Source organism: Stenella coeruleoalba, assembly GCF_951394435.1.
Source record: "Stenella coeruleoalba genome assembly, chromosome: X".
Lineage (NCBI taxonomy): Eukaryota > Metazoa > Chordata > Mammalia > Artiodactyla > Delphinidae > Stenella > Stenella coeruleoalba.
This window is the reverse complement of record NC_137152.1, coordinates 17562539-17589850: the sequence shown is the minus strand read 5'-3', so window position 1 is coordinate 17589850 and position 27312 is coordinate 17562539. Positions and strand designations below refer to the sequence as shown.

Here is a 27312-nt window from a genome sequence, read left to right as displayed (position 1 = left end):
CAACTCCCCACATCAAAAAGGCAGAGCAGGTTTCTTAGTATATTCAAGAGCCTTTATGACTGTGCCTTTCCCGATTTTGCCACTCACTTCTCATCATTTTCTCCATTCACCTCATCAGAGACATTATTTGCACCCCAAAGAAGAAGTCTCTGAACACTCACAGATCTTTCCCAGCTCCCTCCAAATAAACATGCTCTCCTCTCTGCCATTCCTCCCTCCTCGGCTGCCCACTGAACATTTCATTCCCCCTTCAAATTAAGTTCACCCCACATTATTTTTTAAAGATGTGATAATGGTATTACTGTTTATTTTTTTTTAAATCGTTATCTTTCAGAACTATATACTGAAATACTTATGAATGAAATGACGTGCAGAATTTGCTTCAAAACAATGTAAGAGGGAAGGAAATGCACAGGAGTAGAGATGAAATAAATTCAGTTATGTCTTCAACCAAGCTTCCACAGAACTTTGGCTTGTAACACTTTCATAGCATTTAGCTCACCCAAGTGTACCCCAAATTTCCCAACATCTTTTCCCTTAGTGCTTCCAAAATGCTTTGTACATCCAGTTATATATGTTTTCACACTAAACTGTAATTATCTGCTTCTGTCTGTCTTCTCTCCAGGACTGTGAACTTTTAAAGTCAGAGACTTTCACTGTTTATCTCTAACGGCTAGCACAGTTCCTAGCTTATCGTGGCTTATCAATAAATGTTTGTGAATAAAGATAAAAGAAAAAGTAAACATGGGCAAGAGTATAAAAATAATAGTTTATACACAATTCCTTTTTCTCATGTAAACATAAATTTGAAAAAAATAACATTTCTGAGGTAGAAAAACACTGGAAAAGGGTTTGGAGGCTGCCTGAGTAGATTCTGCTATGATGGGTTAAATAAGAAAATGTTTACGCCCCCTCTAAATTATTTCCTAACGTCCTTGAAATTGGGTATGCAGTAATACTGCAAATTTTAGTAAATCACTGGAACTCTATTTGCCTCTTCTGTCCACCAATAAGCACTATTTATCCCAAACTCTACTGCTCTGTAGTATTAACTTTGTACACACACACACATGAAGAAGGGCAATATGAGAGTGGGGACTAGACATTTTGGAATAAAACACACTTGATTTCAAATGTTCACCCTAATGCTAGCTGGATGTGTAACTTTGGACAAGTTACTTAAATAGAGCCTCAGTTCCCCAATCTGTAAAACAGTGGTAACACCAACGTTATAAGGTTGCTATAATTAACAAATTATATAGTAAGTCCTGGCACAAAGATATTATTTATTGAAGGTTTACTATTACCTATTTTTATTGTTACCAACTTGTTACAAATCTCCAGCTAAATAATTCTTGGGATAAAAAAGCTTAAGTTTTAAAATTCTTTTAAAACTGTCCATATTGACTTGATAACAATCAAACCATAAACACAATCCTAAACATTTTTCCCCAAAAAGAGAACTTTATTAAAAACAAACCTCACCAAACAAACTTAATTATATCTTCTGATGGAAATGCCCACTGACTCAAGGGCCATTAGAAGATGGATCTGATGAGTCTGAGAGCATTTTGCACACATTAGTACCTGAACTCTTTCTTGAAATATTAATTCAAATGGACTTAAATTTTATATATATATATATACACATATATATATACATATATATATATACACATATGCTACTACACCAAAATAGTTCAATAAGCATTAGTTAAGAACTAACCAATCTAATGATATATCAACATTCAGCTTTTATAAAAGCAGTTGCATACTGCAGAACATGGTGTTTTGAATACAATCTTATCTAAGTGAAAAGGTCTTTGACCTTAGAATATAAAAACAACTAAATGGAGAGAACACAGCTATGTTATTACCCCACACTCACTGTCATCAAAAAGTTTTATTAAAGTTATGGTCGGCACCAAGTAAAATTTCCAAGTTTACAATAAACATGTTAAAAATGTTGATAAACTTTCACTTAACCCAACTAGTTTAAAGGTTCCAAGATTAAATTATTTGCTATAATTTTTGTTAATGTTTGTCTTCTTTAAAACTGCTTAAAATAACTGAAAGCACATATTTTATTAAAATGTGTATTAGAAATGAAGCACCATAAAGGTTTACATTAGAGCAGAGACTCTCTGCCAAGTGATCGGGCTTTGGCAGGAGAAGCCCCATACTCCAGAGGCATATTAGTTGTTTTCTTTGGTGTTACTATCAACAGTAAGCACACATACCCAAGTATGCTGGTTTTCCGTAAGTACACACTATGTTGCCATAACTTGTTAATTTTGCTAAACCTTTAAAAACTCACTTATGGATTTTTGCCTGGCCTTTAAAATTCAGACTTTAATATTCAGGGTAGTAAATTTGACAAATTCACTACCCATTTCTGATAACATGAAAACAGTATAAGGATAGACATATAGATCAATGGAATAGAATTAAGAGTACAGCAATTCGGGCTTCCCTGGTGGCGCAGTGGTTGAGAGTCCGCCTGCCGATGCAGGGGACACGGGTTCATGCCCCGGTCCGGGAAGATCCCACATGCCGCGGAACGGCTAGGCCCGTGAGCCATGGCCGCTGATCAGCGTTTTTTAGCAATAAAATATTTTTAATTAAGATACGTACATTTTTTTAAGACCTAAAGCACATGTAACAAACTACACTATAGTGTTAACATAACTGGGAAACCAAAAAAATTCATGTGACTCACTTTAGTGCGATATTTGCTTTACTATAGTGGTTTGGAATCAAACCCGCAATATCTCCAAGGTATGCCTGTTTAGATAAACTGGATTTCATCAAAACTTAAAACTTGTACATCAAAGGACGCTATCAAAAAAGTGAAGACAACCAACAGAACAGGAGAAAATATTTGCAAATCACATATAAGGGATTTGCATCTAGAATATATCAAAAATTCTTTCAACTCAGTAAAAAAAGACAAATAACCCAATTTAAAAATGGGCAAAATGGGCGTCCCTGGTGGCACAGTGGTTAAGAATCCACCTGCCAATGCAGGGGACACGGGTTCGAGCCCTGGTCGGGGAAGATCCCACATGCCGCGGAGCAACTAAGCCCGTGCACCACAACTACTGAGCCTGCGTGCCTGGAGCCTGTGCTCTGCAACAAGAGAAGCCACCGCAAGGAGAAGCCCGCACACCGCAACGAAGAGTAGCCCTCACTCATCGCAACTAGAGAAAGCCCGCGCACAGCAACGAAGACCCAACAAAGCCAAATAAATAAATAAATTTATTTTTTTTTTAAAAAAAGGCAAAAGATCTGAACAGACATTTCTCCAAAGAATACATACAAACGGCCAATAAGCACGTGAAAAGACGCTCAACATCATTAACCATCAGGGAAATGTATATCAAAACCACAAGAGGATACCACACTTCATATCCACTAGGATGGCTATCACCAAAAAGCATTAACAAGTACTGGAGAGGATGTGGAGAAAATGGAATCTTCATTCACTGCTAGTGGGAATGTAAAATGGTGCAGCTGCTTTAGAAAACAGTCTGGCAGTTCCTCAAAAGGTTAAACATAGAATTACCATATGACCCAGCAATTCCACTCCCACATATATACTCAAAAGAGATGAAAACATATATCCAACAAAAACTTGTACACAAATGTTGACTGAAGTCCTAACTTGTACACAAATGTTGATTGAAGTCCTAACAGCCAAGAAGTGGAAACAACCCAAAAGTTTATTAACTGATGAACAGACTAAAATGTATACCCATACAATGGAAATATTATTCAGTAATAAAAAGGAATGAAGTACTGATACATGCTACAACATAGACGAATGTTGAAAACATTATGCTAGATGAAAGAAGCCAGACACAAAGGACCACATATTATAGGATATCACTGATATGAAATGTCCAGAGTGGGCAAATACAGAAAGTAGATTAGGGCTTGCTCAGAGTTGGAGAGGATGGAGAGGGATAATATGAGTGATAGTTAAAGGATATGGGGTTTCTCCTTGGGGAGATGAAAAAATTTCTAAAATTGATCGTGAGGATGATTGCACAAGTTTATGAATATACCAAAAACCACTGAATTGCACACTTTAAACGGGTGAACAGTATGGTATGTGTATGAAAAGCTATTACCAAAAAAAAAAGTTTATTTCAAAACTTAAATTGAATCTAGGATTAGAAAGGAACACCTAACTTCCATTCATTTCCTACCTAACTGTCCTAATTAAAAGACATGAGAGATGTCAACAAGACCTAGAGTGACATTTCCTTGATCATATTAATATCAGAGGCACCCGAAGAATATTTTGTTTCCTGCAGCTGTTATAAGGCAGTGCCTGACTCATCATCACCAGATCTTCTCCAACTTTCCCTATTGTACAAACTGATGTTTCACAAAATAGCATCTTGACTATGCAGCTGCAGAGTGAAACTGTAGGAGGGTGAAGACCACTGCAAAGAAATTAGGGATGCCTGGCAGCTGTCTCAGATTCATGGAGAACTAAGAAACAATTTGAGTAACAAGTGGATGATTCAAACACCCCACCTTTCAGAGAGCCAGAAAACTCCTAAGTACCATAAAGCAGTGCCACCATATCTAGCCCGACCAGAACCAAGTAACAGCCACAGCTACTGGTAGGGAAGAAATGTGCCATTAATACCTTGGATGAGGCGTGATGTCCACAGACTTTCAGCTATAGCATTCATTTATTCAACAAATATTTCACATCTAATATGCCAAAGGATTTGATGGGGAATATACACAAGTAGCTAAGATGCAATAGACAGTTCCTGTCCTCAAGAAACATACAATCAATTTAGAAGCGATCACAACATCTAGAGAGCAAAGACTAGATGAAGAGGTCATCCTGACCTCAAAGGCAGCTATACTGTGACAAAGAATGTTTGTGCCAATGTACACTACCCATGACACTACTACTTGCTACTTTATCATCTTTTTTTTTTTTTTTTTTTGCGGTACGTGGGCCTCTCACTGTTGTGGCCTCTCCCGTTGTGGAGCACAGGCTCCGGACGCGCAGGCTCAGCGGCCATGGCTCACGGGCCCAGCCGCTCCGTGGCATGTGGGATCTTCCCGGACCGGGGCACGAACCCGTGCCCCCTGCATCGGCAGGCGGACTCTCAACCACTGCGCCACCAGGGAAGCCCTAAAATACATATTTTACGTACATATATAAAATATACTAAAATACAGTACAAGAGCAGTTTGTGTCTATCTGTATTTACTTTTTCAGGAACATTAAAATCTATATCAATTAGCACAAACCCAGGGCCTAAAAAAAAAGATGACTATAAATAAAATTTTTAATAAAGATTTTGTAAGTCTGAGCTCTAATACAAGAATCTACTACACTATGTCAACCATTACTAACGAAACGTCTGGTTTTTTGGATGACTTTCTTGGAGGGTTGACTTCCTAAAAGAGTAATAAAGGTAAAAGACAGTATGCAGCTGACGGTCGAACTAATGCCATGAACTTTACTCCTTAGCTAACAAGTTTAAGACAGAAAGGACAGAAAAGGGAAAGAGAAGTCAAGAACAGAGAGTGCTTTCTCAAGTATTTCACCAGATCCTCCTCCCCTCATAAAGCACAATGAACCCAATTCCCTCCTTTCTCCAGCCTTGCCCCCGGGTTGCCTAGTCGTGGGATAGAAAATCCAGTAGTTATATTTAAAAATAGCATTTTCATTTAAATAGTGCATCTTACATACAAACTTAGGTCTCCCAATCTCAGCTGGCCCCTGCAGTTCGTTCAGCAATCTGTAAATTCTTAGCTTCCTGCCCTGGCCCATCCCCATACGACATAGGCTTTTCAACCCTTTGCCACTACCCTTCAACTCCCACCCAACCTCTGCAAGTCCTTCTATATTAGCAGGTGAATTTGCTACACAGAGAAAATAGCTCCCAACATTCAAACACTCCTTTTAAACTTACTGTCCCAGGCCCAGGCTCTCCAATTTTCCTGATCCTTAACTGCCTTCCTGTCTCAGAGAAGGGGACTCTTTCTCTCTAGGACTCACCTACCAGCCTTCCACCACTGCCCTGGACCCTACTCCGTTCCTCTGCTCTGGAACCTGCTCCAACTGTTAGCCCTTCTTATATCTTCAGTCTCTGTTCAACTGTTTGTGTCCTGCACCTGTAAACCTACATATATGCTCAACACACTTCCACCATCCAACCAACCATCAAAAGCTGTACTCTTGCTTCTTCTGTCCCTTCACTGACCAAAACGGCAATTTATACAAACTGCTTCACCTACTCCACCACTTCCACCAACTTCTCAATCCATTACAGCTTATCTCCTCTGTCTCTTCTCCACTGGCCCATGCTTTACTGAAACTATTCTAATTAAGATACCAATAACTTTTTATACAATTTTTAAGGTTACTTTCCATTTATAGTTATTACAAAATACTGGCTATATTCCCCATGTTGTACAATACATCCTTGAGCCTATATTACACCCAATAGTTATAATAATAAAAAATTTAAAAATTAAAAAAATAAAGTTGCCTTCCCACAAAAATAAAACAAAAAGGATAATTCAAAAAAAAAAGGTATCAATGACCTCCTAACTGCCTAACGAAAAAGCCCACTCCCTCCTCAGTAACTAACACTCTTAGAAATTCTGCTTATCTTTGACAGTGTTAAAAACATTCTAAAGATTTTTCTCCTCTTCCTCTTCCTAAAACCTCCTGACTTTCATAGGCTCTTCTCTGCCTACTTCTTAAATGCCCAAAGGATCCATACTTGACACTCTTATTTGACAAGCACTCTCTGGGGACCACCACCCATTTCCACATAGGGTACTACCTATATTCCGTTGTCCCAAATTTCTTCCTCTAGTCACAAACTCTCTCAAAATCACCAAATTCATATTTTCAACTGCCTACAGAAAACATCCACCAGATTGTCCCCAGCAAGCAACCTAAACTTTTAACAGGTCCTGAAACATTTTCTTTCCACCAAATCTATTCCTCCTCCCAGGTAACGGCATAACCAGGCACCCAATCTCCCATGGCAGAAACCTTAGTGTCCTCCTTGAATTCTTTCTCCCTCAGATCCTTACCTCTATTCTATCTATCACCAAATCGCATTCATTTTACTTCCTAATCTCTCTTAAACCCAGCTCCCCTGCTCTACTCCCATTACTATGGAGGTACTTAGGATCTTCTTTATCTCATGTAGGAACCATTCCAACTTCTCTCATGTAGGAACCATTCCAACTTCTACTACCAGGATTACCTTCCTAAAATAAATTCAAACTTGAAACAGGATATTACATTTTTCCTTGTCAGAGTGGCAAAAGTTAAAATGGAAAACAATACCCTATGTTGGTCAGAGTGTAGGGAAAGGGACGTTCTCATAAACTTGGTGGAAGGAATTATATTAGGCAAAATACCGAGGCAAATATAACCAGACTTATAAATATGTATACCCTCTGATCCAGCAATATTATTTCTAGAAATTTATTTTAAGTAAATAAACAGAAAGTGCACAAAGATATGAGTACATCCTAAAGTTCCCATTATTCCCAACAGAAGCCAAGACCTTTTTGACATACTATATACCATTTGCCTAGAATGGCTCCCTCCTATCCATGTCCTTCTTCATCCTGCAAAACTAGGAACTCATCCTTGAGTTCAAAGGTCAGCAACTCCATTCTATCTCCACAGCAATTTAGTCACACCTCTGCATCACAGTGTAACCTATCTTTCTCTCCCACTGTAGACTGTAAGCTCTCCAAGGACAATGGTTTGTGTAAGTTTTTTTTTATTTTTATTTTATTTTATTTTTTTTTGCGTTACGCGGGCCTCTCACTGTTGTGGCCTCTCCCATTGCGGAGCACAGGCTCCGGACGCGCAGGCTCAGCGGCCATGGCTCACGGGCCCAGCCGCTCGGCGGCATGTGGGACCTTTCCGGACCGGGGCACGAACCCATGTCCCCTGCATCGGCAGGCGGACTCTCAACCACTGCGCCACCAGGGAAGCCCTGTGTAATTTTTATTTAGCACATATCCATATTTGTACTATCTACAAAAATGTCTGACACATAGTAGGGGCACAGTAAACACGTGTTGAATGAAGGCATTTTCCTCCTCTTTACACGAAGAACTCTCTGATTTCCAAAATCTTAAGAACTTTTAAAAGGTATTTCCTGGGCTGCCCTGGTGGCGCAGTGGTTGAGGGTCCGCCTGCCGATGCACGGGACACGAGTTCGTGCCCCGGTCCGGGAGGATCCCACATGCCGCGGAGCGGCTGGGCCCGTGAGCCATGGCCGCTGAGCCTGCGCGTCCGGAGCCTTGTGCTCCGCAACAGGAGAGGCCACAACAGTGAGAGGCTCGCGTACAGCAAAAAAAAAAAAAAGGTATTTCCTAAAATGCTGGTGGACTCCAATATTTTATATTAAATTCCTGTTTTATAACAGGTATTTAAGCAAAGCAAATGGTCTCGTGCATTTATATAAGCAAATAGCCTGTGAGTCTTTATTTGTCTGAAGTTTAGTTCCTAAAGGCATAATCAGAATTTCCATACTGGGTCAGAACTGTGGTCTATCCAACTGAGGGTTAGGATCCTCAGGATCTCTGAAAGTGGTACCAAGAAATACATTGTAAGAAGACATAGCTGTTCTCCCAGATGTTAGAGGTGTGTTCCAAAACACCTTACTTTTCTTCAATAACCTAGTATGAGTCCATCATACTTGAAATCATGTTTTGGAATATTTGTTTAAATACTATGCCAGAGCTCTTTTCCATGCTATCTGTTACATAAAGAGCATTTTACATAGTACATAGTATTACATAAGTAGTACTGTACATCCATATACAAGAATATACGTAGTTTGGGTATATATTTTTCTCTAAGTTGAACTCCTTTTAAGTTTCAAGAGGGTTCCTAATTCTAATGAAGGCTGGTAACAGCCTAATCACATCCTTCATGATTTCACAAAGTTCAGTTCTAGTCCTTTCAATCTCTGATCTCTAGACTGAAGAAATCTCATCTTTCTACTGTGTCCTTACAGAGAAATGATTCTACTCTGTACCATTCCACTTTTCTTAATTTTGAGTTATCTTACAGGCTCCAAACTGAAACAACAATGAAGGAAGGTCCATGAGATTTAATTTTATAGAAGTCAAGAAAATTTCACCCCTGATATAAGTTAGACAGCCTTCAAAAACACCTTTGACAACCACTGTACCCCAAGACTTACAAGAAATCATAAGGTAGTCCTCACAGTTGCTTTTGTCATCATCTTGCTGGTCCACAGGAATCCCATTGGCATCTATGACTGCTTCAGAGGCACAATCTGCTACCAATACTTCTTCTGACACTACGTCAGCTGTCAGAGGATCAGTGACGATCTCTGCCTCTACGACACTATCATGAACAATGTGTTCAACATGTCCAACATCAGACACATGTATGGATTCACTCGTCAAGACGTGTTCTGGCATAGACATTGAGGCTGAAGTAATATCAGAAGCTAAAACATCATCTGGGACTGTGCAATGTGCTAAAGAAACTTCTTCGGTTACATCTGAGTCCAGCACTTGCTCAGGAATGATGACCGTTTCAGATACATCTGCTTCTTCCATGATATCTGGACATTGAACATCTTCTATAACAACGTCCTCGATAACATCTTGGATTACAACTGAGTCTGGGTCATCAGGAACAAAGTTATGCACAGTTATGTCTGAATCCACAACATCTGAAACAAAAACAGTTTCTTGTACTTCCACAACAATTTGATCACCATCCATGTGTGTAGCATCAGCTCCTTAAAAAAAAAAATTAAAATCAAAAATTTCAGGTAGACATGCATGACTACCTCAATTAATATAAATGTTACTTAATTTCTACCAGGAAAACAAACTAGCTCCTCAGTTGTCTCAAACATTAAGATAGATTAAAGAAATAGAGATAATCTATTTTTGAATCATATCAGAAATAGAAATTCTTAATACAAGAACTTTTATACTCATCCCAAATCAATTAACAGGTAAGGAAATAAAAGAAAAACAAAGTAAATGAGGCAGTCACACACACAAAAATATATTCATGAAAGTAATATTCTAGGCTGACTAAAACTAAACCCATATGCATAGGTACTTAAGGGATGATTATAAAAATTAATAAGTAAAGCAACTTCAGGTGGCAAATATACCATTTTCCTTCATTATATGTTTTTCACTTCTTTCCCTTCTTGCTCCATCTCTCTTTCAACTCATATTTTTTTCTCCTGTCCATCTCTCCCATGTTTTCTTTTACTTCCCTTCATTTCCCCTTTCTCCTCCTTTGTTCTAGAACAATATCCCACCAATATCCTCCATTTATGATTATGGAAATTCAGAAACTATCCTCCAAATCTAGAATATAAAAAGAATCGGGCCATAAATAAAAAGAGGGCTAGAAGGCCACAGTTAAAGAGAAAGACAACTGGTTAAGGAGCCTCTGTAGACAGATAAAATGAATAAAAGTGCAGTTGCTCTGGAGCAATGGAAGGTGAGGTTAGTTGGAGTGGGGCCTGCCCCAACCTCACCAGGGTAGTCCGCCTCCATTCAGCTTCCTCCCATCCCCCCATATGCCAATCCCCCTGGCACTTCCTCAGAACATAAGAAACCCTACTCTAGTCCACTCTGCAGTTAACAAGTGAAGGTAGAGGGATGAATCAATTGAAGCCCAGTGAGATTAAATGACTTCACCAAGATCACACAGTTTGCACAGGTTATGGTGCTCAGTAAATACTACTCTGAATAAATGCCACAAATGAGAATCGAAATCAGATATCCTTGCCAAAAACATAATGCAAGATAAAATAAAACAAATCTGGTACCTTGGCTCCTGATCCAGAGAAAAGCAAACAATATTTTATAAAAGTCTTACCTAAAAAGCTATTCAGTCCATTAGTGCTTCTGGATGTGACTCAGACCAGGCTGAGTCCAAGCAGCTGCCTAACTCAATGACTCTGTGTCAATGGCCAGGCCCTCAGAGAGACACATGGCTTTTTTTTTTTTTAAACAAACACAAATAATCAACAAGGGCCAAAGAACCTTTAAAAATGTAAGAAATCTTAAAGCCAGTTAATATCCATTTTATTTACACCTAGAAATAATAGAGAGTGCTTGCTTTAATTCCCACAGAACTTCTACAAAATGCTTTATACTGTTTTCAATATTCTCAATATTAACACCAAGCAATAGATCACTGTAATCTCCATTTTGCAGACATGAAGATGAAAGTATTTAGTGGCAAGAGTACTGGTTAGAAAAATCTAAATCAGAGAGCAGGATTTGGACACTTATTAGTTTTGTGACCTTGGGCAAGTCATTTAACCTCTGAGTTTCGGTTTCCTCATCAGTGAAATGAGGACAGTAGTATCTGCCATGCATACCTCACAGGACTGCTGTGATGATCAAATGGGAATATATGGGAAGTGTTCTGAAAAACTGTAATGAAAGGTTTCATAATTATTAGGACACATGAAAATGGAGGCCCTGGCAGATTAAGTGACTTGCTCAAAGATAAACAAACACCATAAGTGTTAACAATCAGGGCTAAAATGCAACAGCCCTTCAATCTACCCCTTAGCCCAGGATCCAGGCTTGCTTGTGGCAACATTAAGCTAGTAAATGGTGTGCTTTTTTCTCCAAAGAGTTTAGTCTCTCTTTCAAGCACATTAATTATACTTCATGTTCTAAAGAAGAAAGAATCAAAACTTTGCATTTATCATTATCAAGCTGAAATTACCAAATGTGAGTCAAAAGACTATCCCAAATTGTTAAGAAAAATACATAAACCCCCAATAGACTTAGAGATTAAAGAAGAGTTAAAATTAAAAATCGTTAATATTTAATTTCCTGATAAAGTTAATTGCTATTTCTTTAGTATGCAATACAGTCATTTCAAGTCCAATGGAAAACTCATTGTTTTATTTATAAGGGTAGCTAATTAGTGTGATACAAAACCATTTTATATTACAAAACCTAGCATAATCACTTCATTATGTTATATAACTGGAACCATGAGTAATCCAAAATTGTGAATACTTTTTTCCCATTTTTAGAACTTCATAAATTTAATTCTCCTTGTACAGTTTGGGGAGTGAGGTAAGACTCCTTTTGCTAACTTGCGAGAGAGAGGATTTTAAAAGTAGGATGGGGTCAGAACATGGAGGGCCTTAGGTTTATACTTTACCTGCCGGGTAATGGTCTATGTGGAAGAAAGTAGAATGAAGAGATGTAAGCAAGGAATATTTTCGAAGGGAGAACTTTAACAGGACTGAAGTAAACACTAAGGTTTTGATAATGTTGCTGTTACTGACAAGAATATGAGTGTTGGTTATGAGGGAGCCAAATTTTAAGGAGGGGAATAATAATATACTCACTTTAACATCTGTAAGCTTGATAGGATAACAAGATACCTAAGTGTAAATATCAATGACAGCGTCTAGCAATTTTTCCACTTGACAACCAACTCCAAATCTGGTAGGTGGGAAGTGGAACAACCCCAGTAGTTATACCTGTTGCATCAAAATATGAGTTTGGCTCTTGTGGTTGTAATTCAAGTCCATCTTCATCCATGGCCTTTAATTCTCATCAGTCACAGCTCCTAAATTAGGCGAAAAAGTAAACCAAGTATTACTTTTTTTAATATATGTATTAAAAAATGTCATCATACTATTTACATTTCTGAAACACCAAAAATTATGTGACAGATGAACATCTATCAAAAATGTGTCTATCTGAAATAAAAGGGAAAAGTTAAAATTAAATTGCCAAAAACATAATGATACATGGGCATCTATATGACAAGGAAAGGTGGATAAATCAAATAAGTCAGCTTTGCCTCGACTTTTTGAGATACTGCTTACATACATCATACATACATACGTACATACATACACACTGCAAACGTCTTGATGCATTCTGACACATGCATAAATCTGTGTAATCACTACTCTACCCAGATCAAGCCAGAGAACATTTCCAGCACCCCAGCACTCTGGTCTCCTCTCACTCTGTATACTCCTCACTCCCACAAGGGTAACCGGCTTTATTAAGGTTCAATTTATACTCCGTAGCTTATCGGGAGGAAATTCCTGCACAATTTTCATATTACTTCTCTGAATTTAATGTAGTTTGCTATTTTTCAACCAATACGTTAAACAACGGTTAAAGATTCGAAGTGCATAATTACAGTAAACACCCTTTGGGATTTCTGCCTAACTTACAATGACCTCTTAACTAATCCCCCAATCGGGCTTCCCTGGTGGCGCAGTGGTTAAGAATCTGCCTGCCAATGCAGGGGACACAGGTTCAAGTCCTGGTCCGGGAAGATCCCACATGCCGCAGACCAACTAAGCCCGTGTGCCACAACTACTGAGCCTACACTCTAGAGCCCGTGGGCCACAACTACTGGGGCCGCATGCCACAACTACTGAATCCCATGCACCTAGAGCCCGTGCTCCACAACAAGAGAAGCCACTACAATGAGAAGTCCACGCACAGCAACAAAGAGTAGCCCCCACTCGCCACAACTAGAGAAAGCCTGTACGCAGCAACGAAGCCCCGGTGCAGCCAAAAAAAAAAAAAAATTTTTTTTAATAAATAAATAAGCCACACACACAAAAAAAATACAAAAAACTAATCCCCCAATCTAGAGAAGTAAATTCCTGCAGTGTATTTATACTCTCCTGGCCATAGTTGATTGGCATAAAACGGTAAAAATAAGTTCATCTTTGAGCACAATAAAATCAAAGTCCTATCCCCGAGAATCGAAACCATGAGCAAAGGTCACTCAGTCTATCTTTCTCTGTCTCTGTCTCTCCCCTCTCCTCTCCTGGCGGCTGGAACATACGAGGTGAGGAAGGCCATTTTCCAACTTCAGCTTAGACTAGTGAGATAAAGTTTACAAGTAAATAATAAAAAGAGGGCTTCCCTGGTGGCGCAGTGGTTGAGAGTCCGCCTGCCGATGCAGGGGACAGGGGTTCCTGCCCCGGTCCGGGAAGATCCCACATGCCGCGGAGCGGCTGGGCCCGTGAGCCATGGCCGCTGAGCCTGCGTGTCCGGAGCCTGTGCTCCGCAACGGGAGAGGCCACAACAGTGAGAGCCCCGCATACCGCAAAAAAAAATAAGAAGAAGAAGAAGAAGAAGAAGAAGAAGAATCCAGTGAATGCCCTGAGAAATAGAGGAGAGGGAGCAGGGAAGGGAGGCTTACCAATAATAACTTTTTAGCTCCTGGTTCTAGACCTTTCTGAGGTCCAGCGACAGTCTACCTTGAGTTTTTTGCAAGCCACCCCAATGACCTTACTGATTCCTTTTCTACTTAAGCCAAAAACTTACAACAAAAAAACCCAATCAAATAATATACTACTTAGTACTAATCATTGCTTCAAAGAGCACACATCAGGGATCAGGGCTTACTCATGTTGCAAATATTACATAAACCTCCTCCCTCACTGGTTTCCTTATCTCTACTTTCTCACTTTCTAATTCAACCTAAATGGTTCTATTAGATGCATCTTTCTTTTACTTTTATCATTTTTTGCTGATGATATAAGTGCCGCATGCTGCTTACTAAAATTTCAAATAACAACAAGAATCATTTTTCTAAAGCATCAGCCAGGTGATATCAGGCCTCTGTTCAAAAAATGTTTAATGGCTCCCTGCTGCCTGCAAATAAAGTTGAAACTCCTGCCATCTTCTAAGTTCCAGCTGCAAACTATCTTTCTCTCATTATCTTCCCTAACTCTCCTTCAAGCACCTCGCCCGACCACCATATGAACACACTTCAACCAAACAAAAATGCCCCATGTCCACAACCAAACAAAAATGCCCCATGTCCACATAACATAACACCCAAACTCTATATTTGCCTCAGGGTTTCTTCTACCCAGAACACCTTTCCCCTATCATCTCTGCTTGGATCTTCCCCCAAGTCCCCTTCCCCCCACACACAAGAAGAAAAAGCTGAAAATAATCTCTCCCCTCTCTGAATTTCTATAGCACTTTATCTTTTTTCCCTGACTCTACTTGTTGGCTGTAAATTATGATTATTTATGTCTTATTTTCAGATGCCAAACTTGCATTTATATACATATATATACTCCTTAATGAAATATCCATGAGAAACTCATTTAATTAATGTTAATATAAAAAACAGATTTTCAGCTTGTCAACTCTGAGACATATTCTATTCATTTTCAGGAAAGAGCATGTTTGACGTTATTTACTCAAAGTGCTTCAAACAAAAGGACCAAAAAACAAAAAAAATTTCAACTATAAAAAATGGAAAATGTACATGCTCTGAATAAGCTGTCACTGCTCTGTCCCCATCAAAATCACCTATAGCCATAACTCTTTCTCCCCTTTTAAAAATGTAATTACAAAATGATAAACATAAGCTAATTTTCTAAGCATAATGGCATAGTATACATGAAATCAAGCCAATTTAGAAGGCAATAAATGGGGTTCCTTAAGGTATTTAAGGCTCCTCTCCCCAATTTCCCTACATAAACCCAAACCCATCAACTCTAAGAATTCTCCACCTGTACAATAACTCCTTTTCTCAGCTTTTCTACTAGAGTTTGATGGATAATCCCCTCGATTTTGAAATTCTCTCCTACCTCAGTTTAAGTGACATCCTATTCCTCTTCCCATCTTCCCAACTGCTGTTTACTCTGCTGCTCCTCTCCCACTACTGCAACCCTGCCCAGGGTGGGACACTCAGCCCTCTTCTCTTCTTTTTCTTTATTCCAGGGTTTCAACTAGCATTTACACAAAGATGATTCCCCAAATCCACATACTCAGGGTAGGACCTAGCACTTCCACTAGACTGTCTGCTGAACATCTTTTTTTTTTTTTTTTTGGCGGTGGGTGCTGCGTTGGGTCTTCGTTGCTGTGCACAGGCTTTCTCTAGTTGTGGCGAGTGGGGGCTACTCTTCATTGCGGTGCACGGGCTTCTCATTGCAGTGGCTTCTCTTGTTGTGGAGCACGGTCTCTAGGCGCCCAGGCTTCAACAGTTGCAGCACATGGGCTCAGTAGCTGCTGCACGCGGGCCCTAGAGCACAGGGGCTTCAGTAGTTGCAGCGCCTGGGCTCAGCGCTGTGGCCCGTGGGCTCAGTAGTTGTGGTTCGAGGGCTGTAGAGCGCAGGCTCAACAGTTGTAGCGCACGTGCTTAGTCGCTCCACGGCATACGGGATCTTTCCGTACCAGGGATCGAACCCATGTCCCCTGCATTGGCAGGCAGATTCTTAACCACTGTACAACCAGAGAAGTCCCATGCTGAACATTTTCATCAGGAAAAAACCTTGCTTTCTCCTGACATGACCACTAAGGCCTTTTCCTTCTTCCCTGCTTATATTCCATCAGGTTGTCAGACTGTCCCTCCCTTCTCCACAACTTCCCAGGAATCTGTCCCTTTTTACTCCCACTGTCACCATTCACTCTCAGCTTCATATTTCCTGATCCCCAGGGAACAAAAATAGCCTCTCAACTGGCCTTTCGCTTTCTGCCACTCCCACAACAAATGACCAGGAACCTACAACTAAGGGCTGGTGCCAAATGCCAGGGCATTGCTGCAATCTGTGGGCAGACTAATCCTCGGAAGTACTGCTTTGATCATGGCACTCCCCTGCTCAGAAAGCTTCAGCAGTTCCCCAAAATTCAGGGTGCTCTAAAATATTAACCCAAGCTACCATAACACACTTATTTCCCAACATTTCACATCATACCCATTTCCTAACAGATATTCTGGCCCAAATGGAGGGTGTCCACTCATCTTATTTTGACTCAGGTAAGCAATAGTTGTTCAACAAACAGTTTTGACTGGTTATTTTTCCTTCTATTTTGTCATTATAAAAACTCAAATCAGAAAAAAACATGTTTTGAACTTCTAAGCAGAGATGACTATACTTCAACTTTGTAATCCCTGTGGGGTTAGAAGTAAATCTCTCTCACAACCAGAATGAAACCAATGTTCTTAGGATAGAACCTACTCAGGAAAGTTCTCAGGACTGTCATAAAGTAAGGGTGGGGAGTGCAAGCTGATGATGTAATGCAAAGTGCCCCTACCTCTGCTGCAAGAACCAAGCCCAGAGAACAGTTGAATCTGAAGACAAATAAGCAGAACCATTCAGAGAACCAAGAACCTAACGCTGTGGGCGAACACATACTAATGTTCAGTCTGATTATCAAATGCCCCCAAAATACTTCTGGGACGTCACTCTCACCTTAAGCTCCGTAATATATTCCCTTCCCAGATGCAGGAGTCATGATCCTAAAAATGCTATGGAAGAATTCACAACAGAAAAACGTACCATTTTAAGGGAAATATCGGTTTGAGAGAAACTCAGAAAATTCACAATAATTGTCTTCAATTCTTCAAAATAAAGCAATAAAAATACCATGCCAAGTTAATAGCTACAGCAGTGGCATTTTATCTGTCTTAAATCTGGGATAATGAATATAATTTTTTTAACATCTTTATTGGAGTATAATTGCTTTACAATGGTGTGTTAGTTTCTGCTTTATAACAAAGTGAATCAGTTATACATATACGTATGTTCCCATATCTCTTCCCTCTTGCGTCTCCCTCCCTCCCACCCTCCCTATCCCACCCCTCTAGGTGGTCACAAACCACCTTGCTGATAATATATCTTTTGATGCCTAGACACTTTCACGATCTCCCTCTCGGGGAAGGTGGCTTATATTTTCACTTTGCTTTTTGTCATAAGCATACAAGAATCATTTGTCTGCTTTTGGTCTTCCCAAAACTCCATGCCTTTTAATTTTATGACTTGACTCTAGTTCCTCTCCTTAAGCCATGCTCAGAAAACCAAACTGTATCATACAGATTAGATGGAATTGCTCAAGCTACAGGAAACAGAAACAAAAGCAGATCCACCTGTAACAGAATTTTTCTTAGAAGGAAACTGGAACTGGTGAAAATTTACACTTAAAGCCTGATTAATATCTTCCCTCTTAAGCTATGAATTTTTTCCCACATTGTTCAATGTGGGAAATGCAGCTATCATTGCTTCAGATATCTAATTTTCAAATCTGGAATGCTATTTCACTTCTCTTACCAATTCTGCCCTTCAATGTCTCACAGTCATCCACTCTTAAATTCATCATGTCCCCTTTATTTTCACTGCTACCACTCTAACAAGCTCTGGTGGTCTTACATCCAGAACCCAGTGGGAATCTTCCAATCAAAAGATTTGAGTCCTTCTTGAACTCAAGAAATTTTCTTCTGTTTCAATACTTGCTTCCATTTTCTCTGTTCATTCTTACTAGGATTTCCATTATAGGATGTAAGAACTCCTAAATCTAGCCTCCATATTGCTTTAACTTCTTCTCCTGTATTTTCTTTGTCTTTCTATTATATTCTCAGAATCCCTAAACTCTTCCTTCTAAGCTAATTTGATCTTCACTCCATCTACTGAATTTTTACTTAAAAGATCATGTTTTAATTCCAAAATAAGCTTAGTTTCTTTTTCACAGCAATCTTTTTTTCAGTGGATACTGTATCTTCTCAAATATCTCTGAGAATTTTAAAGTTTATTCTGTACCCTATATTAACCTGTCTCCTCTGCTGTTTCACTACTCAGTTTGTTGAATTTGGTGCCTCTCTTTCAGACTGATGGTTTTCCTCAAAAGCACAGTTCTTACAGGTTGTCCATTCATATTTGTAGATGAAGGTCTAGAGTTACATTCTGATAGCTGGGCTGTATTTCCTCAGCCCAAGTGAGAATCCCTGTTTGCCTAGCAATGAACCTAAGTTCTGACCAAAGGAGTCCTGTCTAGAATGCGGTCAAGGGAGACAAAGGAACCATGTAACTAACCAGGCTTTCCTTTATGGTGGATGAGTAGCCCATCTTGCAGGTACTGGAGGTCCGATATCCCTCAGGATACCACAAGCTACCTAAAGCACTGCCCTTAACTTTCTCCCCACAGTACCCACTTTGGAATTTCCTATAGATGAATTTGCAATTCAGAGAGCCAAATTTTTGGCATTAGCTCAGGAGGAAAACCACTAGAGACATCTATACTGATAAGTAAAAGGCTTGGCTTTCCATAACTTTAATAATCTGGCTGTGCCCATGGCTTGCTCTTTATCCTAGGATGTCCCCACTTTTGACACTGGGGAAAAGACAGAATGACAATTTTGGGATGGTCCTTCCAACTTTCCAAATAGGGCCACAGGTTCACTAAGCTCGCTAGGGCTTTGCCATTAACTGATTCCCAATTGCTTTATTCAACCAGAAATTCATCATATTCTGGTCTACAAGTGGCATACCTCTCAGATTTTCTTTTTTCTCTGAATTTTTATACTTCTTCCTCAATGTGATTTCAAAAGGAAGTAAAAATAAATGTGTGTCTTCTCTAGTCTATCTTGAATTTGAAGTCATTATGAATTTGTATGTGTCAAAACAGCATGGAAATATGTAAAAGCAAAAAAACTATGATAGAAACTGAAAAAAAATCAATAGTAGTGAAAAGTTACAACTCTTATCAACACCTGACAGATCAAACATTCAAAAAATAAGGAAAGATATATATAATTAATAAGATTAAGTTAATAGCTTTAATTAAAATTCTACTCCCTAATACAGTATTTTATTTTCAAAAAACCTTGCCCACCCTCTGTGCCAAGAAGAGGAAGAGAAAATGCTTCCTGTTGTAAATGTCAGAGCCCCGTCCTTCCTTGCCCTGTCCTACTTGGAACTTTTGTACACTTTGCTCAAAAATTCAATGCCAAGTTTTTGTTACGAATTAGTTTTTTCCATAAAACCATTTGAGCCAATCAGTAATTTCAAGGTTTTGTTTGTTTAAAGTCTAAGAGTTCGAACTTCCAAAATCTATTACAATTTGGTCCTAAAACTAACACAACATTGCAAATTAACTATACTTCAAATTTTATAAAAAATTTTTTAAAGAGCTTTTAAATAGGAAATAAAATATTTGGACCTAAAATGACAAGCCTTCTTAAAGTCTTATTTTTCCAAAGCCCCATTCACGTTCAGATTGAGTTGCCAAAATACCTAAACGTCCATTGACAGATGAATGGATAAAGAAAATGTGATATGTACATACAGTGGGATATTATTCAGCCTTAAAATTCCATCGTTTGTGACAAGATGGATGGAAGAGGACATTATGCTAAGTGAAATTAGCCAGATACAGGAAAAAAAACCATTCTGCGTGACCTCACTTATATGTGGACTCTAAAACAAACTCAGAGAAGCAGAGAGAAGAATGGTAGCTCCCAGGGGTTAAAAAGGAAGAGAAGTTGGAGAGATAATGTTCAAAGGATACAGAGTTCTGGAGATCCTCTATATGGCATAGTGTCTATAGCTAACAATACTGTACTGCACACTTAAATTTTGCTAAAAGGGTACATCTTATGTTAAGTGTTCTTACTAAGATGGAGAAGGAGGGGAAGAGGAAGAAGAGGAAGAAGACAACGATGATGAGTATGGGTGGGAGTAAACTTTGTGAGGTGATGAATGTTTATGGCTTTGCTGGTGGTGATGATTTCTCAGGTGTATACTTATCCCCAAACTCATCAAATGTATACATTAAATGTGTAAAGCTTTTATATGTCAATCATACCTCAACAAAGTGCTTTAAAAATAAAAAATGTAAAGAAAATTTTTAAAGAGTTGCCAAAACACCCTCTGAAGTTAGTTGCATTGATGTGCTACAAACACTAAGCACTACATTTTTTAAATGCCTTTGTCTTTAAGACTATAGCTTGATGTTAGGAAGTACATACCCTTTTTTTCTTTATATATACTTTTTTTTTTTTATTTTTGGTTGCATTGGGTCTTCGTTGCTGCGCGCGGGCTTTCTCTAGTTGCGGCGAGTGGGGGCTACTCTTCGTTGCGGTGTGCGGTCTTCTCATTGCAGTGGCTTCTCTTGTTGCAGAGCATGGGCTCTAGGCACGTGGGCTTCAGTAGTTGTGGCACGCAGGCTCAGTAGCTGTGGCTCACGGGCTTAGTTGCTGTGCGGCATGTGGGATCTTCCCGGACCAGGGCTCGACCCCCGTGTCCCCTGCATTGGCAGGCGGATTCTTAACCACTGCGCCACCAGGGAAGTCCCAGGAAGTGCATACGCTTTCTACCTAGTTTTTGTTATGTAAAGTAGTACGGCCTCCTTTATGAAATACTGCTATTTAATGTACTCAATAATTTATCCATGTTCATTACATAAAACTCTACTGTATATCATAATGTCTAACAAATCTCCTTGGATCACTCTTTTTGAAGTTTTAAAAAAATAGTTTAGTTTATCAGCTTTTGCTGACACTCTGAACAGAAATCCTACTCACATGATTTCCTCTAATAACCACCTTTAGGTGAGGTATACTGGAGTGGACTTTGTGAAACACCTGATGTGATCAAAGGATGGAGACTGTTTTGACATAATATGGAGATTAATTTAAACTACACAATACACAGAAGAGTTAAACTAAATAAAACCGTCAGGGGAAATTTTTAAAAGGTTAATTTCTGGGCTTCCCTGGTAGCGCAGTGGTTAGGAATCCACTTGACAGTGCAGGGGACACGGGTTCGAGCCCTGGTCCGGGAAGATCCCACATTCTGCGGAGCAACTAAGCCCGTCCACCACAAATACTGAGCCTGCACTCTAGAGCCCATAAGTCACAACTACTGAAGCCCGCGCGCCTAGAGCCCGTGCTCTGCAACAAGAGAAGACACCACAATGAGAAGCCCTGCTTGCCACAACTAGAACTAAGTGGTCACACAGCACTGAGCTGATCTCCCTGTGCGATGCAGCTGCTTCCAGCTAGCTAGCTATTTTACATTTGGTAATGTATGTCAATGCTACTCTCTCACTTCGTCCCAGCTTACCCTCCCCCCACCCCGTGTCCTCAAGTCCATTCTCTACGTCTGGGTCTTTATTCCTGACCTGCCCCTAGGTTCGTCAGAATCTTTTTTTTTTTTTTTTAGATTCTATATATATGCACCAAAATAGTAACCTAATACCCTATGCTTTCCCTCACCTACATGAACACACATGCTTCCTATTATTGCTCTTCCTAAATACATCACTTTGGGTCTGTTAGGCTCTGTAAACTCAATGCTGACACTAAAAATGTTCTCTGTACATTTTAAATACTGGCAAGAATATAATATCAGGCCTTTCAACAACTGTAACAAAATTTTTAAACTGACATTTGCAAAGTTATGGAGCATTTTTACACTGATCCTCTGCTAATACAATTAGCAGTATGTTTTGTACCTATAAGTTAATAAATCCTTTAATCATAAAACAAACAAAAAAAGAACAGGCTGGACAATGAAAGGGCTGGTTTGCAATACACCTGCAGACCTGCTTCTTTTTTTCTTTCTCTGTTTGCTCATCTTTTTTTTCCAGTTTTACTGAGATATAACTGACATTCCATATTCTATAAGTGTAAGATGTATAACATAATGATTTAACTTACATACACCATGAAATGACTACCATAATAGGTTTAGTGAATATCCATCATCTCATATAGATACAACATTAAAGAAACAGAAAAAAAATTCTTCTCCTTGTAATGAGAACTCTCAAGATTTACTCTTAACAACTTTCATATATAACATAGAGCAGTGTTAATTACCTTCATCATACTGCACATTACATCTCTAGTATTTATTTATAACAGGAAGTTTGTACCTTTTGACTACCTTCATCTAATCCCCCCTCCCCTCCCCACCTATTTCTCACATGACCAACAATGGGCATGCTCCACTGAGTATCAGCGCCAGGTAGAGTATCAGCAGCATTAATCCCATGATCATTCTCTGGAGCAAAGCTAGGGAATCAGCTAATTTACATCGCACTCCCCGCCACCCCGCCCCAACAAAATCCATGCCTGCTTTTTTCAGGGATTTGGGGACATAGGAAACTACTACTAGATAATAATCTAAAAGGGAGGAGGAAACTGGGAGGAAGCACAAACATACATAATTTGAAATAAAGAAAAAAACACATAGATACAGGAAAAGTAAAAAACTTGTAAGAAAACAGTCTATAATTCTATGCTAGCACACTGAAGAGAAATGTTAATTTACAAGCATTAACTCAATAAGAGATAGAGAACCCAATCACCATAAAATGGTGGGGGGGAGATGTCTGTTACCCTTTCAAAAAGCTCTAGGCTTTTCCCAAAGCTAGCTGAACACAGGAGGAAAGCCTCCTCAATTCTTTTTACAAAACGAATTTACCATTTTTTGAAAACACAATGATCCAAAACCTATGGGAGGCAGCAAAAGCAGTTCTAAGAGGGAAGTTTATAGCAATAAAAGCCTACCTCAAGAAACTAGAAAAATCTCAAATAAACAATCTAACCTTACACCTAACGGAACTAGACAAAGAAGAAAAAACAAAACCCAAAATTAGTAGAAGGAAAGAAACCATAAAGATCAGAACAGAAATAAGTGAAATAGAAACAAAGAAAACAATAGCAAATATCAATAAAATTAAAAGTTTGTTCTTGGAGAAGATAAACAACATTGATAAACCTTTAGCCAGACTCATCAAGAAAAAGAGGGAGAGGACTCAAATCAATAAAATTAGAAATGAAAAAGGAGAAGTTACAACAGACGCTGCAGAAATACAAAGCATCCTAAGAGACTACTACAAGCAACTCTATGCCAATAAAATGGACAACCTGGAGGAAATGGACAAATTCTTAGAAAGGTATAATCTTCTAAGACTGAACCAGGAAGAAATGGAAAATATGAACAGACCAATCACAAGTAATGAAATTGAAACTGTGATTAAAAATCTTCCAACAAACAAAAGTCCAGGACCAGATGGCTTCACAGGTGAATTCTATCAAACATTTAGAGAAGAGCTAACACCCATCCTTCTCAAACTCTTCCAAAAAATTGCAGAGGAAGGAACACTCCCAAACTCATTCTATGAGGCCACCATCACCCTGATACCAAAACCAAAGGTACTACAAAAAAAGAAAATTACAGACCAATATCACTCATGAATACAGACGCAAAAATCCTCAACAAAATAATAGCAAACAGAATCCAACAACACATTAGAAGGATCATACACCATGATCAAGTGGGATTTATCCCAGGGATGCAAGGATTCTTCAATATACGCAAATCAATCAATGTGATATACCATACTAACAAATTGAAAAGGAAAAACCATATGATCATCTCAATAGATGCAGAAAAAGCTTTTGACAAAATTCAACACCCATTTATGATTAAAAAAACTCTCCAGAAAGTGGGCATAGAAGGAACCTACCTCAACATAATAAAGGCATATATGACAAACCCACAGCAAACATCATTCCCAATGGTGAAAAACTGAAGGCATTTCCTCTAAGATCAGGAACAAGACAAGGATGTCCACTCTCGCCACTCTTATTCAACATATTTTTGGAAGTCCTAGCCACGGCAATCAGAGAAGAAAAAGGAATACATATTGGGAAAGAAAAAGTAAAACTGTCACTGTTTGCAGATGACATGATACTATACATAGAGAATCCTAAAGATGCTACCAGAAATACTAGAGCTAATCAATGAATATGGTAAAGTTGCAGGATACAAAATTAACGCACAGAAATCCCTTGCATTCCTATACACTAACAACGAAAGATCAGAAAGAGCAATTAAGAAAACAATCCCATTCACCATTGCAACAAAAAGAATAAAATACCTAGGAATAAACCTACCTAGGTAGACAAAAGACCTGTATGCAGAAAACTATAAGACACTCATGAATGAAATTAAAGATGATACAAACTGATGGAGAGATATACCATGTTCTTGGATTGGAAGAATCAATCTTGTGAAAATGACTATACTACCCAAAGCAATCTACAGATTCAATGCAATCCCTATCAAATTACCAATGGCATTTTTTAACAGAACTAGAACAAAAAATCTTAAAATCTGTATGGAGACACAAAAGACCCCGAATAGCCAAAGCAGTCTTGAGGGAAAAAAACGGAGCTGGAGGAGTCAGACTTGTGACTTCAGACTATACTACAAAGCTACAGTAATCAAGACAATATTGTACTGGCACAAAAACAGAAATATAGATCAATGGAACAAGATAGAAAGCCCAGAGATAAACCCACACACCTATGGTTAACTAATCTATGACAAAGGAGGCAAAGATATACAATGGAGAAAAGACAGTCTCTTCAATAAGTGGAGTTGGGAAAACTGGACAGCTACGTGTAAAAGAATGAAATTAGACCACTCCCTAACACCATACACAAAAACTCCAAATGGATTAGAGACCTAAATGTAAGACCGGACACTGTAAAACTCTTAGAGGAAAACACAGGAAGAACACTCTTTGACATAAATCACAGCAAGATCTTTTTTGATCTACCTCCTAGAGTAATGGAAATAAAAATAAACAAATGGGACCTAATGAAACTTTAAAGCTTCTGCAAAGCAAAGGAAACTACAAACAAGACAAAAAGACAACCCTCAGAATGGGAGAAAATATTTGCAAATGAATCAATGGACAAAGGATTAATCTCCAAAATATATAAACAGCTCATGCAGCTCAATATTAAAAAAACAAACCACCCAATCCAAAAATGGGCAGAAGACCTAAGTAGACATTTCTTCAAAGAAGACATACAGGTGGCCAAGAAGCACATGAAAAGCTGCTCAACATCACTAATTATTAGAGAAATGCAAATCAAAACTACAAATGAGGTATCATCTCACACCAAGTAGAATGGGCATCATCAGAAAATCTACAAACAACAAATGCTGCAGAGGGTGTGGAGAAAAGGGAACCCTCTTGCACTGTTGGTGGGAATGTAAATTGATACAGCCACTATGGAGAACAGTATGGAGGTTCCTTAACAAACTAAAAATAGAATTACCATATGATCCAGCAATCCCACTACTGGGCATATACCCAGAGAAAACCATAATTCAAAAAGACACATGCACCCCAATGTTCACTGCAGCACTATTTACAATAGCCAGGTCATGGAAGCAACCTAAATGCCCATCGACAGACGAATGGACAAAGATGTGGTACATATATACAATGGAAAATTACCCAGCCATAAAAAGAAACGAAATTGGGTCATTTGTAGAAACGTGGATGGATCTAGAGACTGTCATACAGAGTGAAGCAAGTCAGAAAGAGAAAAATAAATATCGTATATTAACGCATATATGTGGAACCTAGAAAAATGGTACAGATGAACCGGTTTGCAGGGCAGAAACAGACACACAGATGTAGAAAACAAACGTATGGACACCAAGCGGGGAAAGTGGCAGGGGGGTGGTAGTACTGGTGGGATGAATTGGGAGATTGGGATTGACATATATACACTAATATGTATAAAACAGATAAGTAATAAGAACGTGCTGTAGAAAAACAAAATAAAATTCAAAACTTAAAATAAAAAAACTAATTTACCGTTTTTAAAAAAACCTAACAAAAATAATGTAACCAAACTACAAACATGGTTAATTATGAATCCAAAGTGAAGTTTTTGCAAATGTGATCCATCATATAATATATATATAGACACACACGCGCGCGCACACGTGCATGCGCATACACACACAGACACCTTGACAAAGTATGGTTATTCTAGAATTCAAGGATGGAACCAAATAATGGCCCGAACTAACAGGTCAAAAAAGGAAAATCCTGATGTGCCTCAACAGATGCTGAAAAGTTGAGATTCAACATCTATTTTTTTTACTTAAACTAGTCAAATTGGAAGAGAAAGACATGTTTTTTAACAGTTAGAAAAAGTACAATAAATAGGAATGAAACCTTAGTACATGCTATCACATAGATGACCCTTGAAAACCTTATGCTAAGAAGCCAGATGCAAAAAGCCACATATTACAGGATTCCATTAATATGAAACATGAAGAATAGGCAAATCCATACAGACAGAAGGTAGACTGTCAGGGGCTGGGGGTGGGAGGTGATTGCTAATTGGGTACAGGGTTTCCTTCTGGGGGGATAAAAATGTTCTAAAATTACTGGTGATGGTAGCACAACTCTGAATCTACCAAAAAAAATCCCAATGAATTGTACACTTTTGAAGGGTGAATTTTGTAACAACTTCCTCTCAGTAAAGCTGGTTTAAAAACTACACATGCAAATCTTAAACTAGTTCATGTTACAACGTGTATTTTTAGATAGGAGAATGATATCAGTATCACTTTATAACAAAAAGACATGTATTAAAACTAAGGTGAAACACTGAAAGTATTTCTTTTAAAGCCAAACTTAAGACAAGGATGCACACTA

The 27312-nt window shown here is 38.7% G+C and overlaps 1 protein-coding gene across 9 annotated transcripts in view; it reads right to left on the bottom strand.

The window, feature by feature from the left end:
• ZFX (zinc finger protein X-linked) overlaps positions 1–27312 on the bottom strand; it is a 191761-nt gene that overhangs the window by 16981 nt on the left and 147468 nt on the right. For 7 of the 9 annotated variants that reach the window (XM_079909706.1, XM_079909705.1, XM_079909709.1 and 4 more), the window contains exons 2-3: positions 12540–12628; positions 9228–9797 (exon numbers count right to left, since the gene is read on the bottom strand). In XM_079909706.1, the coding sequence (XP_079765832.1) occupies positions 9228–9797; positions 12540–12600 (631 nt within the window). In that variant the 5' untranslated portion in view covers positions 12601–12628. Of the gene's footprint in view, positions 1–9227; positions 9798–11411; positions 11467–12539; positions 12629–27312 lie in introns of those variants that run through there. The other 2 variants (XM_079909712.1, XM_079909713.1) reach the window with 2 other exon arrangements.